The sequence below is a fragment of the Pelmatolapia mariae genome, linkage group LG6, assembly GCF_036321145.2.
Source record: "Pelmatolapia mariae isolate MD_Pm_ZW linkage group LG6, Pm_UMD_F_2, whole genome shotgun sequence".
Taxonomy (NCBI): Eukaryota; Metazoa; Chordata; class Actinopteri; order Cichliformes; family Cichlidae; genus Pelmatolapia; species Pelmatolapia mariae.
The window spans coordinates 14,874,481-14,890,585 of NC_086232.1; the positions used below are offsets into that span (position 1 = coordinate 14,874,481).

The following is a 16,105-nucleotide window of genomic DNA, read 5'->3' on the forward strand; positions in this document are numbered from 1 at the left end:
ATTGGTTTCAACTCAAGAGGGCACCTACAGACAAATACAAGCTGCAAAATAAACTCATGTGTTCATGAAGCTTGCCATTATCGGTATGTGGTACAGTGTTGATTTAACGCTTTGATCGTTTTAAAGCCTGAATTATATTATACTAACCAGTAATTTTATTTATCTGTTCAGTTTATTTTAATGGAAGCAGACTTTTTTTTTTTTACTTAACATGTCTACACAATAATGCAGTGTCTTTTGTTGTATTGTCTACTGCATTTTTTTGTGTGTCTTTAATATTTGTCTGGTTTTAGCCAAATTTTGTTTTCTAATTTTGTGTATTTGTCAAAGGACTTAAAGGTCTTACATAAATAATGTTTATCACTATTATTACTCTAGTTAATTGCATCACACTACACTCAACACAAAACACGGCTGAATCTGAACAATAAAACTGAGACATCTGCATTAGGTTTAGAAAATTATACGTAGAGATTAGAATAGAAGTCAGCTTGCTCATATTAGAAATACTAACTTAAAAACAGAGGATCGACACTTAATTTGACTGAATTAGCTCAACCTGCCGAAACCTCATTAGAATATATTTGTTTTTTAATCCTATTAAGTTCAGGTTTTTTTGGCACCAAATCTTAGAAACAGTTCCTACCACAGGAAAACCCTAACAATCAGATGACCCCTTATGAACAAGCATGTGGCAACAGTGGAAAAGAAAACCTGCCTTTTAAAAGGAAGTTGCCAGTTAAAAACACAGCCTAGCTTTTTGCTGCATAACTAATGGAGAGTTGTTTCTCAATTTTATCAAAAAGTCCATATGAACCACAAGTAAGTCTGTAGTTTGAAAGCAAAGTGCTGAGTTGAGGTGATATGGTACTATGAGGTCTTTAAGGCATGATGGGACCTGATTATTTTATATGTGGAAAAGGATGTTTCTTCGTTTCTGGATTTAACAAAGAGTCAATAAAGACAAGTTAATACATAAGAGCATGTCAAATTATTTCAAAGGACACCTGTTATGTTTATTTCCAGCTCCATATTTTTATTGTTTTACTGGAGCAGTTTTGCATGACACACAGGTCAAAATTATCTTTATTTAATCTTTTCTGGGCACTGGTGCCGCCTCCAAGTTCACCCCTCTTTAGTCCCTTATTCTTTAAATCCACCTTTCTCTTAAACCAACTTTCTTCTGAGGCTGCTCCTCACAAACATAGGGTTTGAACCACAGGCGAGTGGGCTTCAGTGCTCACAGCTTGCTGAACGAATATACTGTAAGAGGCCTAACAAGTTTCTTATGCAATGGTTTGAGGTACCCCCATGACTCATATGAAATTCACATGACATGCCACCTTATAAGTTCATAAACGTAAAACACTTTTTAATGTAACAAAGTTCCATATTAGCAGGAATCTAAATAAAAGCTTTTCATTTTTATTTGCAGTTTTGCTGTTCACTCACAGAAAAACTATTTCTCTTACAACCATCAAAGCACACAATTAAAATATTCCCATCACATTCACTCTGTATTTAAAAAAAACTGCATAAAATCATTAGGAAGGTTCACAGCATAATTTAAAGGGTTTTTACCCAGAAACGACTCACAACAGACAGATGACTAAACAAGACAAAGAAAAATGCTCAGCACTTCAAACCATCATTATAATTAAATGTACACAATGAGTTAAATAAGCCCAACTCAGATACACTGGATAGTGCAGCAACAGCTGGTGGTTTTCATCATGTTATTATTGATCTGCACAGAGAACATTTCAGTGATCTAAGAAGATGATTCAGAGCACACACCATTAATCAGAGGATAAAGAAACAAGCCATTCTCCTCTTCTGATGTTGATATATTGAGCTGTGTAACTGGGAAAGATACCACAAAAATCTAAAGGTCTGACACACCATTTCAGACATTCTGACAAATATTTTTTCAACTCTTTGCCTGTCTCTTTTCCTCAGAGTGCCTTGTTTAGCCTGATTGGCAAATCTGCAGCCTCCTTGTAACGTCTCCTCCACCAGCGTAGACATCAAACCATGGTGCCTGCCATTATGCCACAGCAACTGTGCCCTTTTCATTTGTGTCAAATATGGAGGCGCTAGACAAGGAGCCTTGAACCAGACATCACAGATAAGATTATTCCTTTGATCTCTGCATGTCAGAGCTTGAGAGAACTGACATGCTGTGGGTGTGCAGCGTTAAATAAGCAGTATTTCTGGCTCTGACACAGCACAGTAGAACATGAAGCCCATCTGGTCCACCTGGTCCTCTGACAAGCCGCTCAGCAGATTGGCGGCTGGTTTAAAGTAACTGTGCAGCGCCCCTTGCTCGAGGTAGCCAATTAGCTCTGTGATACATTGTTGGAATCTTACGTCCAAGCTGGTCTCGGACCAGTCGCTCTCGGAGTCGCTAAGGTGCAGGATGAGATTGGCCAGTGGGGTGGCTTTGAGAGGTCGCAGGGCAGGGTTCTGTCTGCACACCGCTTTGAGGATTTTAAGGGTGTGTTTGCGGTAGCCGTTGTCGGCTGCATCAAGCTCAGCCAGACGTTGAGTTTCCCACGGGTAGAGAGAGAGGTGCCAGGCGTTCACCCAAGGAGACGTAAACTCTGGCTGGGCGGTCAGGACCACATCGCCCTCGCTCAACAGAGGCAACATAGAGACAAACAAGGGCTGATAGTCGCTCTCTGCTCCTTCGACTGCATTTCCAGGCCTGCAGCATGACAACAGAGGAGTGTCAGTTCAATGCAAACAGACATTTCTGTAGAGTTTATTATTTTCTTAGTTATACCCATCACTCAGTTTGTTAGTATGTTTGTTGGTTAGATTACTCATAAACTCAGGTTTGAATGAAAATTATACTGAGGGTGAAGCTAGGTCTATCTTGCATCAAATATTTATATTTATAAATATTTATACCTTTTGAGCGTATATCACAAACTAATCTGGACCAATACATCTTTCTAGATCCAGAGGCTCAGTTCATGAATGGTGTGTGCGCTTCGTCATACAATATCAAACTGTATTAATTAAGTAATGTCAGCAGTGAACTATTAAATACAACATGTTACAATTTAAAAAACACAATTTTCAACACATCAGCAGTTAAGCATGGGCACACACCGGATCTCCAATCTCAGGTCAGGTCCTCCTAGTACAGGTCTGACGACACAGTCCAAAGTGCTGCTGATTGACGGCCAGTTCACAGTTTCCATGACAGCCTTAATGAACATGTTCACAACAGCTTCTGCAGACAGATAGCCGCCCACCAAATACCTGCAAGACACAAGTAGATTCATCCATTTAACAGCGTCTCAAAAAAACCAAATTCTATTAATTTTGCTTCTAAAATGGAAACTGGAGGCCAATACACTATATTAATATGCTACACATGTGTTTGATTTAATACAGACATAAAAAATGTGTGGTGATCACCTGTCCCAGTAGCTGCGTCCTTTGGGAAAATATTCTAGATTGATCCGTCGGACCATCCAGTGCAGAGGATGTGTGAGCAACGTTTCCTCTCCTGGGATGAGACGCCACAGAAAAGACTCCAGCTGTAGAGGCACCAGCAGGCACGCATGGTCTGCACTGACCACCTAAAGACCAGCACATAACAAAACAATTCCAAGATGTTGCTAGACAAAATCAGAGGCACGTTTCCCATCAGTGGGAAATATATTTGTGTTGTGTATACCTGCAAATCATCCAGCAGAGAACCGCCGAGTCTCATATCACCCAGAGGCATATCTGGGTGACGGTTGTGCAGAAAACCTTGGATCTCAGTGCAGATGTCCAGAGCCACAGACTGAGCCCTCTGCACCTCCTGGGGAGAGAGCGCCGCCCTCGTGTGGTAGTACTGCTGCAGACGCTCCTAAACAGTTCATATGATTTAAAATCAGTTTTAATATTCCCTACTTTGTTCTAACACATCTACTAAATGTCTATTTATGCCATTATGCAAGGCAATTCCCAAAGTTTATACTGCAACTCTTGATTTGACCATTTAAAAGCACTGCTAACATTTACTGAAGAAATTATTATCTTATACTAATTTCTCTGTTTATCTGGATGTTATGCACAATACCTCAGAGCAATGTCATGCTTGTCTGACTTCTTCTGTATCTTCTGCTTGCCCAGCACACACTGTTTTTTGAATTGGCAGGGCTCTTGGGGCTCTGTCAGCCTAACTAGTGCATAATAAATATGTATCCCCTAAGCACTGCACTTTACAAAACATGCTGGACGCGCATACATAAATGAGCCAACAGCAGTGGAGGAACTACAAAGCAGCTGCTGAGACTTCATATTCTCTCTCTTCAAGGGCTCAGAGGTGAAGTGTCAGAGTGTACCTGCAAAGTCAGGGCGCACAGCTGGAGCCTCTTGGACTTTGACTCTGGTTTAGTCTGCACGTCCAGCATCTGAGGCTGCTGGCAGAGATCAGCTGAGTGAAAAGAGAACAGCTGTGATATAATAACAGAAGGCGTCACACAGGATACGTTCTGTGTATTTGTGTGTCCACTTTCAGTCGCTCAAATACCTTTCTGCTGTTTGGTTGCCTTGGCGACATGCTTCATCACCACACCCTCTATGCCCTTCCTGATGAGTGTTGGGGAAGCAGAGACCAAACTCAACTCCTCCCAGCTCTCAGCCATCTTCTGCTCCACCTTTTCATCATCTGCTGCGCGGCCTGCGCGCTCTATCAGCTGAACGAAAACACTCATTGTCACAGACGTGCAGCCATGCGTACACTCCACAAATACAATTACATACACCATCACAACCCACAGGCAAATAAACGTTGATAGACAGAACCATCCTCAGTCCAAAGTGCATGTAAGATTTTTATTTTTTTTAAATGGGTTAGCATAGATGAGGGTGAAAGAATCATAAGAGATCATTATATTTAACACTGACGTAAATACAGCAAAGAAAATGGGGAGAGATGCCATAAGGCATGATTTTTAGATCCATCCAAAATTCAGATTTTGCACTATTACTTTTACTTGTTTCATCCCTTTTGCAACACAGTTAAAGTACATTAAGTAAAAGTACTCATTGTGCATAATGATCTTTTTCAGAATCATTATATATTATAATATAATACATTATATTATATTATTAGATCAGAATTTAAAATTATTGTTACTGGCAGCTACAAGAGTGATGTATAAAGGCGAGAAAAGGCAAAAATGATGAACAAATGATGAGGAATCTGTCATTCATCCCTTTAGATACACAATATTTCCATACTCACTGGGCTTGGGAAAGATGTTGTGATGTGGTACTAACAAACTCAAAAAGCACTCACCCGTTTCACTGCCAGTGTAGCAATCCCCAGCAGAGCCGCACCTCCAACTCCCAGAACCAGCCGGGCATTAGACAGCAGAAAGTCAATCACTACAGCGATGCCTTCCTCTCCTCGCCTCCGACTGCTCTGGAAGTTCATCTTCTCCTTTTTTGTGGTCAGCCTTTGGAAAAGGAGACGGCATGCATTTAGAAGAGCAGAAGGCAACACAAGATATGACTGACTGTCAGAGGGAAAATAACATTTTGGGGGTTTCTCTTCGTTTAGAAATAATTGTATGCAACAGCACTCTAAAGTGTTGAAGTCTGAATAATTCATGAAAGTGGAATAGTGTGCACAGCAACATATCTATTTAATATGAATAACTTCACACACATCGAGCAGAGTATTCTTCAAAGATGTGTGGACACATTAAAGAAAGAAACTGAAGCTTTTATACCTGGAATGAAGGGCTTGGTTCTTAATCTTTCAGCACTCTTTATGTCAATACTTCTACGAGCCACAGAGTATTTCTTAGGATGACAAAACCTGCTCTCATCTTTCTTAAAGCAGCATCCCTTCCCAGTTAAAGAACAACTAAACATGTCAGAAAGTGCTGGCAGAAACAGTGTTACATAAACAAACATGGCTATGATTGTTAGTGGGAATCCTGACAGCTCAGTTTTGACATTGGGAGTGTCATGCTTCAGAACTGTCGCTGAATTAATAGTGATGTAGTTACATGAAGAGAGCTTCACAGACTGGTGTAGCTGACTACACCATTCAGGGCTCTGCTCACTGCTTTAGTATCAGGAACTAAATATGTCTGCAAAGGCTGTCTTGAATATGGTGCAACTAAGGTTATATTTTAGACCTGAAACGGCCACAATAAAGGTTCTGTTTAAAACAAAGTAAGTTCAGAGGATCAATGTCTGACATGCATTCGCCTAACTGGGCTTGATACAACGATATTCCTTTCTTTTTTCTTTCATAGCTAGGTGTCATAGAAAGGCAAGCTAATTTAAAGCAGACTTTCGTGTCATGGTCTTTTTCCACAGGTGTAATCAATCCCATTAATTGCGCTCCTAAGCTCATTATAGTACACCAGCCCTCACTGATGACACCTGGGATTTTCCTGTTGTGACACATCAGTCTGCTGGTAAAACATCCCTCCCACTATGAGGTCTATGATCCAGTGCACTGCAAAACTTCATATAAGGAGCTTGTTTAAGCTGATTGTAAGCTTCTATAACTGAACATGACAGTGATAGAAATGTATTTTTAGTTTGTACAAAGCCGAAAGTTTGTTGAGCTTATCGCGTTTAGCTCCAGATGCCTGATATCCACAAATAGCTATAAGATATTACTCAAAACCATTTCAAACAACTCTGTGTCCTCGCTCCCTGCAAGAGGCACAGGGTCCCAAGACCAAAGGAGCGCTCTATTTATAGACCCGATGCATCCCTGAGTCATCTAGTTACAGCACGTACAGCATGGAGGTGTCACTTTGACTATCAGAACAGAGGTCACTGTTCTGTTATCATCAGGTCAATACTTACATCAATAGTACTGTTGTCAAATATCTGATTGCTGTCACAATAGTGCTTAATCATACCACCGCATTCAAACTGCTAATTTAAGCGTAAAAATTTTTTATATATATATAAATAAATAAAACACTATATTACAGACACATTAGCACCACCACCAGCAGCAGCAGCAGGATATCCTACTAGACTTCAACTGACAGAGGACAGGCAGCTCTCCGTCTTTGCCGACATTCAAAAACAAACTCTACATTCAACAGCTGTGAGTGTGTGTGAATGGGAGGGTTGTAAAGTTTTATTTTTGCCATTTTCACTTTAAAGCACTGCAAACCTACACAGATTTTTATCTTAAGCACATTGAGCTTACATGCAATGAAACATCTTATATAAATAGACCTGTCATTGCCATTACATATGACACAAACAAAGACATTATACAAATAATATGCAATTTTCTTCCTTTTCCATCTGTGTGATAGATTACTGACCAAAGACTAAACATATCACATGTTAAGTATGGCAAATGTAGAAAGGGCAAAGGTAGACTTCTCCCACAGGATTAAAGGATTCGCAGTTTATCCTGCTGACTGGACTGCCAGTATGTTCACCGTAAGAGTACTGTGGAAAAGTTTCTAATGTTAACTGACTTCATAATAAGAGTAGTAAACTGAAAAGAAAAAATCTTGGCGTGCTGATCTTTTGGCCTTAAAACAAGCCTTCAAGATATTTGGCATCTCGGAGAATTTGCCACAAGTCTTCTGAAGGTTTAATTTCTCTCAGAGTCGACTGTTTTTACATTAATCCAAGATGCTCCGATTCTGCTGCTTGCTAGAGAGAGTTCTTTGGCTGTTTTCATGTGATGTCACGATGCAGAACAGTGCAATGCTTTCTCTGCATTTCACTGACAAGGTGTTTGGACCAAATTAGTCAATTTTGCAGAGTGTGGCTCCAGACTTTGAGGAACCTTAACCATGCTTCACATTTGATTAACCCCCTGTTTAGTCCGCTTGTTTTATCTGTCTCTTGGTGCTTTTGAGAAAGAGTGTGGAAAGCAGGTCATGACAGAAGTATATGGTGTTGTTTCAACTTTTCTTACTCCTCTTTACCTCTCCTCTTCAGAAACAACTTTTAGAGTCTGCTAATCACTCACCTAGTTTTTGTTCTGTTATCTTGTTTCTGTTTTTACCTCCAAATAATATTATATTATTGCGGTTACTGCTTTAGTCATATCCAAAACTAATTGCTTGCATAACTGGTCTTTTAACAGCCTCCAAATACATTGGTGAGGCATTTTCCAAAGGGAGACACAGAAATTTAAGAGAGGAGACTTCAATTAAGTGTTTCTGTGAAACATCTGGAATCACTCAAACTTTTGAAGGTCTCACTACTAACGAGTTGTGACAGTATTTTAGCACCGACATCCCCGCTCATCTCCAGCCTTACAAAAACAGTCGAAAAATACGTCGACGGAGATGAGTAACATACTGACAGACAGTAAAGTTACACAGCTATCCGAATAACAACGCAGACAAAAACAAAGCGTTTCTCATTGTTAGCAGCTAGCCAGCTGGTTAGCCATGTTAGCAGTCCATTATATAAGTTATCTCTTCACCCTCCTGATAAATATGCTTACCACTCAGTGCGAAGAAAATGTGATATTCAGGTTCAGAACCATTGGAGTTTGACAGAACACGTCTTTTGATGCTTTTTTGGCAAATAAAAAAAAGCCTGTCGACTGTCGTTTGCTGCCATAAATATGCCATAAACAGTAGCTAACAGCTGGTGGCTTCTTCTTCGTCTTTTTTTAATTTCGGATATGATAATCATCGTTGAAGGTGCACTAGCGCCCCCTGGTGACGCTCTGGAACAACAGACCTTCAATAACTGTCCGGCTGTCTTCTGTACAGTTGTTCTAACTAATCGGGTTATTTCTATACATTTATCTGAATTTCCAAAAATAATGTAACATATAATCTATCCATCTAGATATCTATCTATATATACATTTTTTTTTTTTTTAAAAAGTACACATTTTATGCGTTTTACTTACTGACACAGACCCAAAATTCTTCAGGTACAAAGGCATCCAAAAGATGTATGTCTTCATATGCAGATTATATATAACACATCTAATAAAGGAAAAAAATTAAAGGAACACCTGCAGTGAATTTTAAAGGACAGCTTCTTTCCTTTTTGTGGTTCTCCCTTTAAGTTAAATCATCACTTAATAACTATTAACTTAACTAGTCCAAAGCTATAAGATGAGATTTGAGTTTAAGTTCTCTCCTACTCAAAGTGGCTGACAAGAAAGAAGGTTTTTAGACTTTTCAGCAAGCCTTCACTGAAGTTAAATTTCATCAATTCAACATAGTGTAAAAACATAAACAGCTCATTTGGATCAGATGTTAAATTCTGCAGTAGTTTGTAGAGGAAACTTTAGATGAATACCCTGACTTAGTTCTTGAAGTGGCGCTCGTGAGGAAACTGCTTAGGTCAGCTTTCTGCTTTGAAATAATAAAATGAGAGTACTCTAGATTGAAGTTTTCAGAAGAAATTGTATTTCTGATACCACGGAATCAGACCATTTAAATAAAATGTTCATAACTGCATTTGTTAAGCAGTAGCTGGAAAGTTTGCAGTAAATTGTAGTGACATATGTTTCAGCTTCTTACTGATATTAGATATAAAGTAAGATTTCTCAATAGAAGTGACCAGTGTTGATCTTTTAATCTCAAATTCTGCACTTAAAAAAATTTAACAAATACATATTTGTCAGTATGGCAGGTAGAATAAATAGACTCAGGAGAGGCAAATTCAGCTTTATTTAATTTAGCGAGGACCTTTGTCAGTCAAAACAAATGACAACTAAAAACCCATGAAACCATTTTATGCTCCTCCACTGTCCACACAATCATTTCAACTTTAGCCGAGCTACACAGAGCCATGAACACCCCACGTCCTGCTTTTAGAAAGCAATTTCTCCTCTGAACCAAGGTTATTTTTGCTCATATGTAACTCCATACTAAGAAGTCATCTAATGAGTACCTCTGCCAAACATGGCTGACTGGAAGCAAGCAACAAATTTATGTTTACACAGCAAACCGCAAGGAAATTGTTTCTTCTCAGACCCAAACTAAACAGGACATAATGGAGGTCATTCTGCTCAAATTAAAGTTCTGACTGACCCCAATTTCACCTTATGTAAAAGAGAAAAATTTAGATCTAGTACAGGACAGCAACAACGTCAGAATGAAACAGGAGTGTAAAACAAGACCTGAGTTTTTCCATTGCTCCTGAAATGGTGCATCACTCCAGCTGACAGACCAGCAAGAGAAGCCATGCGGCCGAGTTGAATCGTAAAACAGAAATCCAGGCTGCACGTCTGCTGCAACTTAAAACTGCGAAATGGAGGCTAAAGTGAACTGAGTGAATTTCTGACGTGGGACAGTGAAGTTACAGGTCAGAAATGTAGGTGCTAAAACTCAAACGCTCCATAAAAGTCCTCCAATCAAACACTATATAAACATATTGTACATTATAACAAGTTAGATTACAGCCCAGGGTTTCCTTTTTACAAGTCCATACTCCTTTTAGCTCTCAAGGTCTGTACATCTTGGTTACAAAAAAACAAAACATGCCAGTTTTAGGTATCTATGAACATACAAACAAAAAGTTTAATTTAACTGAACAGTTTATCAACAGAGCCTAACTGTAGTGAATAACTCCAAGTGCTGTAATATGTAGCAGAGATGTAAGCTTTGTCTGCCAGAAACAAAAACTAATCCAGACTCAAATCAAAAAGCAACAGCATGATGACTGCGCTCCCTGTGCCAAACTAAAACAAAAGGAGCGAGTTTGAATGAACAAATAATATAATACTGAAATATAATAATCAGCCATAACATTAAAACCACCTGCTCAAAACGGTGCAGGCTGCACTCAGTGCTGCCAAAACAGATTTGACCTATCATGCCATAGGGGTAGGGGTGTCTCTGATGGCGCTGTGATGCTAGCAGCAGATTCTTTGGCTGCCTGTGTGTCGTGCTAAGATGTTTTCCTCATTGCTGTTTGTCCTCCTGTGCTCCAGTGTTTAGCTGGCCAAAGTAATTTTGACATGAACGCCAGGACCCCGAGGATTCAAACGACGCTGTTCTGTAATGAGATCATCGATATGATCCCGTTCACCTGTCAGTAGTTTTCATGTTGTGGCTGATGGGCTTACATAAAAGAACGGATATTCATATGTTCACATGTGAAAAGAGTCCTCAGTGGCGCCTCATTTTGACTTTGCGCCCTGAACTCTCCTGCTCTTTGTCGTAGTCTTGGCCGCGTCTCCTGTAGTTCTCTGAGGTGATGCTGTGACGATGACGGGACAGTGAAGGACGTCTGTTCTCCTCTTTATCCATCTCCAGAACCCTCGGCCTGGTGGAGTCACATTTGGGTCATTCATCATTGCACTAACACACCTCACGTTTATTCTTGCAGATTCACCACCTCTGAGCCATGACAAAATATTACAGCTTAGAGTTCTGCTTAAGTGCTGCCCAGTTTTCCAAGTGGATAGCGAGACCAGAGGCTAGTATCGTCCCTGATCTCAGTGGAAGACGCTTTTCTGTCACGGCAACTTAAAAAGCGAGATGTGACACCCTCTATATCTTGTTTACTTGAACTTGTTTTCTTTTCTACATGTTTAAACTTGAACAGACTGTATGATGAATACCACTCACTGGTGTTTACACACATCATCTTGACCCAACATGGGATCCCCTACTCTGCTGCGCAGTCTGTCATCCTGACAGGTATGAATTTTTTTTCTTTGGCAGAAATAGGTAAATGTTTTTGTTTGTACACGTCACACTTTCCACATATCTAATTATGCTGGCAAAAACAAGCATTGCTTGTACTGTCATGTCAACAAACTTAACCCTGCAATATCTTTGGTCAAGGCTTTCTGCCTCATTTATTGATTGAGAAAGCATTTGTTGTGCTGTTTGCCTGAGAATTAATAAGGGCCACTTAAAGAAGTACTCACACTGATGCCAACTGTGCATTTCATAAAAGACTCATTAATAGCCCTAGTTACTGTGACTTGAGGGGCAGACAATCTGCTTGAGACTAGCAGCCTCATTTTCAGGGGGCAGCTGTGAATTTCAAAACACCAGCTTTGTTAGAATGAATTAACATTGCATAAATACTGAGAGTGGCACCACTTGTCCAGACACTTATCAATACTTCAGTTTAGAGGAGACTGGAATCAGTACCAATTTAATGCCAAACTCTGGTACCCTTTCCTAGCACTCACTGATTGCAGCCTCTATGTTTTCCAATTACATTTCCACCAGTTTCCCATCAGATGAAATACTTGTGTGCTGTTTTTAAAAGCTAGTCTGACTTTTCTCAGTTTAGTTTGTACCATGAAGACCTCTGGTGTGTTAGCACGTGCGGGTGGATACCTGTGAGCAGCATCAGGGTCTGCTTTGCGATGAGAACGTTTGGCTTTCAGGCGACCTGGTTTCTGTGCCGAAGAAGCTCTTAACGAGCTGTCAGAGCCCAGTCGAGGAGCGTCAGGTCTGGTCCTGCCAAAAAGAAGAAGCAGAATAAGAAACACTGGAGTTCAGAGAGAGGTTTAAATTAGGATTGTCAATTTTTCAAAATCACAGTGTGTTGACTCACTTTCTGAGGATGATTACTGCACGCCTTTCTTTTATGTCCTGCGGTCGGATGCAGTGGGTAATGTCATCTGCTGCATAGCCACTGAGAGAGGGGAAAAGAGGCTTTTAGTGACTGCTCTCTGCAGCCCGTGGGAACTACACAAAAACACAAAACATGACAGCAAACACAGCTATACTCACCTAAGCACGGTGACACTTCCTCTTCTCACAGGCAAGACAAACACGGGCTCAGACACCCGAATCGGTTTGAACTGGAAGCGGCAGCCGAAGCAGAGAGCGCTGTCACTGAAGAAGGACACGGACACGATGGGCCGGTCAAAGATGTGCAAAGGATCCACGTGTGACACGATGCAGCCACCTGGCTGATAGTCATTGATGACTGCACTGTTGACAAACCCCTCTGGGATCACTCCGTTTGTCACCAGCCGATTGATCACCAGCTCGTACACCCAGCTCGGGATCTCATCCACTTCTCCTTTGCGATACAGCCGCTCCTGACCCGGACCACGCTTCTCCAGCTGGGCTCCATACGTGTAGCCCTCCCCGAAGAAGTACTTATTCCGAAGGGGCGCTCTATCCACGGTGTGCTCGCGGTAAAGTCCGGCCTCTGCCTGGGCAACAACCTCGTCGATCTTCTTCTCGATGAGGGCGCACTCCTCCGGCGTGAAGATGCTCTTCTGCTGGATGCTGCTCCTCACCCGGCGGGCCTCCTGCTCCCGGAGGTCCGTGCTGTCATCGCTGTGCTCGTACTCGTCGTCATCGGATTCCCGGTACTTGCGTTTTCGGTGTTTCCCGTTGCTCGTTTCGTCCACGCTCTTGTTTTTGTGGTCGTCTCTGTGCGGAGTCATGGATTTCAGCTTCTCCCTCAGGTCGGAGTATCCACTGGCTGCCATATCAGCCAAAACAAGATGACCGGCGTGCTGCGACGAGGGCTGCTAGCTAACAGATAGCACGCATCAGCGCTGCATTTCAGCACCAATTTCTCGGGGTCTTGTTAGCGTGAGCGGACTAGACGTCTAACAGATGAATATCACTTGCTTTAAAGGGTCCAGTTACTTTCTCGCAGCGCACAAAGTAGCTAACATTAGCTAAGCTGGTGGGCCACCCCGCGTCTGCATTGAAGTGACGATGTGGTGTGGCAGTTGACAGTCTGGAGATGACCTTACCGGACTCTCTCAGGAAAACAGAGCCGTGGCAAATGCAGCACGCTTGGCCAGCAGAAACGCGAAAAATATTATCTGAGCGGCCTGGCTACCAGCTAGCGAGCAAGCAAGCTAGTAAGTTAGTTAGCTCCACTAGCCTGGCTGGGTCTGTCCGTCGCCGCCTGGAAAAACAGACAAACCACGCAGCAACATTTCACATGTCGCCGTCAAACTCCAGACCTCAGAGCTCTGCAGACGAATCAGGTTTTAACTCCAATAGCCTGGGAAACGCATTGCTATATGTGCACGAATCTTGACCTCCTCTTAGTTTACACCAGCACAAACCGTCTCCAAGAAAAAGGCTGAAAATAAACTCGTGTAACCTGCCAGAAGTCTGCGCATGCTCGGTGACGATTTGACAGTGTGGGGCGGGGCTAAATCCATTTTGGGAGCCCCGAGGACACATTTTAGTCCGCTACTGCTAATTCTGTCCCACTTACCTCTTATTTACCTCCACTGAGTCCACACTTTACATCCAGATAGCTCTGTTTTTTAAAATTTTATTAACTCAGCTGGTTCTCATTTTATATAGCAGATATACAAAGAAAGAAAACGGTACGACTAAAAAATTGTTTTTAAAGTTTTATGCAAACTTTTTATTTCATTACATATCACTAAGTAGAATAAAACAGTGAATATAGTTGAATAAAAAAAGTGTTGTTATACAGTAAAAATAACTACTTACCTGCCGCTATAGAGTTTGGAAGCAAGCAGTATTTGTTTTTCTCTTTTTCTCTATTATCTCTCGCACACTGAAACAATGTATATTTTTAATATTATGCGTGTAAACAATGAAGTCAGTAAACACCTGATTAGGAGGAAGGTTGCTGGTTAAATATTTCACTTTTTCCCCAGCAGTGTATAGTTATGCACGTAATATAATAATCACTGAAGAAGTTCACAATTGTTTTTAAAAACCCCGATTTTATTGTGATTTATATATAATGTTTCTTGTTTTGATTTTTTTTTAACAAAATGTGCATTATCAAGGGCTGAATATAACAATAAAGATTACAGTCAACTGTACTTATAAAAAAAATATAAAACATGTAGCCTATCAGTTATAAAACTTTGTGAAGACACGGCACAGGCCCTGCAAAGCCTCCCCACATTTCATTTACAGCTTCTGTACACATAAAACAGTTAAGTGCAATTATTAACGAGTCACACAGATAGAAAAACAAGAAATTTGTCCGGTATTGAGATCCATTCTTGTTCTGCACTCATAGAAAGTGACCTCACATTTGTGTGTGTGAGATGCATATAGCAAACACCTTAAGCTGAGAAGAGGTAGGCTATTTATGAAGGTCTCATGTACATTTGTGAGAGCATGTGCACTTGTGAAAGTTTGTGCGTTACAGCATGGTGATTTCGCTGGGTGGCAGAGTGAGCCGCTTCTCCCGCACCGACACCATGTTTTCCACCTGCATGGCGACGACTCGACACAGTTCCAGGCCCTGAGGATGAAGAAAGAGTGGATTAGAGCCCGAAAGCTGACCGGCTAAAGATGATCAAGATTCTTTAGATGTGCGGTTTGCATAATACCTGCTCCAGCTGTAGCTGAATGACACGTTGTGCGTTCATATCCCCTAAGGTGAGGTCTACATAAGGGTAACTGGTCCCAGCAGTGGGTCTCTGGGTGCGGGTGGACTGTATATCCGCCAGGGGGACCACTGCCATCATCTCCTGCACGACAGAGACTAAACTTTTACAGCTGTCCGCTGAAATTACAGCTCTGCATATGAGCTCATCTTCTCGTCACAATGCGCTGAGTCATAAGCCGACCAAAGGTGTGTGTGTGTGTGTGTGTGTGTGTGTGTGTGCGCGCTCCTTACATGGGTATTTTTGTGGAGGAAGTGGAGACCGTGTTGATTGACAGCAACGATACAGGGAGCGTAAAAGGTGGTGGAGCTGCTGCTGTGGATGTAGAAGAACGAAGAGCCGAACATGGGGAATGCACTGACCAGGCCTGAAATTGCACAAGAAAAATTTGAGTAAATTTTCAATCTTGGGGTGAAGCAGTTGAGTTTTATTTTAACACATTACTGTAGACCACCACCCAGGAGTTCCTGCAGCGCTTCTTAATGTCCACAGCAATCTTACCCAGAAACTGTGCTCGGGCCTGGTGCGGGTTCAGTGCCTGTACTTGCTGCATATGCTGTGTCACCATGGTAACCCACTGCTGGGGTGGCTGCTTTTTGAAGAGAGGTGTGGCGATGTACTCCGATAATTCGTGTCTGCAGGAGAGGGAGAACAGAAACAGAGTATCAGATAAACAGCAGTCTGTTTCACTCTGTGATTTCCCACATTTCTCCAGAAGAGTTTTACAACTCAGTGAGCTGCTCTTCTCCGCTTTAGGCTGTGTGTGTCTGTGTGTGTGTGTGTCTGTGTATGGGGGAGGAA

General features: G+C 41.5%; 3 protein-coding genes across 3 annotated transcripts in view; all 3 read right to left on the reverse strand.

The window, feature by feature from the left end:
- Positions 1-1,077: 1,077 nt before the first annotated feature.
- Positions 1,078-8,617, reverse strand: mief2 (mitochondrial elongation factor 2). Its single transcript, XM_063475174.1, has 8 exons — positions 8,462-8,617; positions 5,306-5,465; positions 4,535-4,700; positions 4,347-4,438; positions 3,692-3,868; positions 3,430-3,593; positions 3,118-3,270; positions 1,078-2,707 (listed from the first exon to the last, which is right to left on the reverse strand). Exons 2-8 carry the CDS (start codon positions 5,441-5,443, stop codon positions 2,197-2,199), a joined length of 1,401 nt encoding a protein of 466 aa, XP_063331244.1. The 5' UTR covers positions 5,444-5,465; positions 8,462-8,617; the 3' UTR covers positions 1,078-2,196.
- A 969-nt stretch (positions 8,618-9,586) lies between these two features.
- alkbh5 (alkB homolog 5, RNA demethylase) lies at positions 9,587-14,058 on the reverse strand. The gene is made up of 4 exons (XM_063475905.1): positions 12,681-14,058; positions 12,502-12,582; positions 12,282-12,404; positions 9,587-11,250 (listed from the first exon to the last, which is right to left on the reverse strand). The coding sequence occupies exons 1-4, from the start codon at positions 13,391-13,393 to the stop codon at positions 11,094-11,096; spliced, it is 1,074 nt and encodes a 357-aa protein (XP_063331975.1). The 5' UTR covers positions 13,394-14,058; the 3' UTR covers positions 9,587-11,093.
- A 619-nt stretch (positions 14,059-14,677) lies between these two features.
- Positions 14,678-16,105, reverse strand: part of myo15ab (myosin XVAb) — a 50,738-nt gene continuing 49,310 nt past the window's right edge. The window contains exons 68-71 of the mRNA XM_063477221.1: positions 15,806-15,939; positions 15,538-15,671; positions 15,248-15,388; positions 14,678-15,159 (exon numbers count right to left, since the gene is read on the reverse strand). Of these exons, the coding sequence (XP_063333291.1) occupies positions 15,058-15,159; positions 15,248-15,388; positions 15,538-15,671; positions 15,806-15,939 (511 nt within the window). The 3' untranslated portion in view covers positions 14,678-15,057. The remainder of the gene's footprint in view (positions 15,160-15,247; positions 15,389-15,537; positions 15,672-15,805; positions 15,940-16,105) is intronic.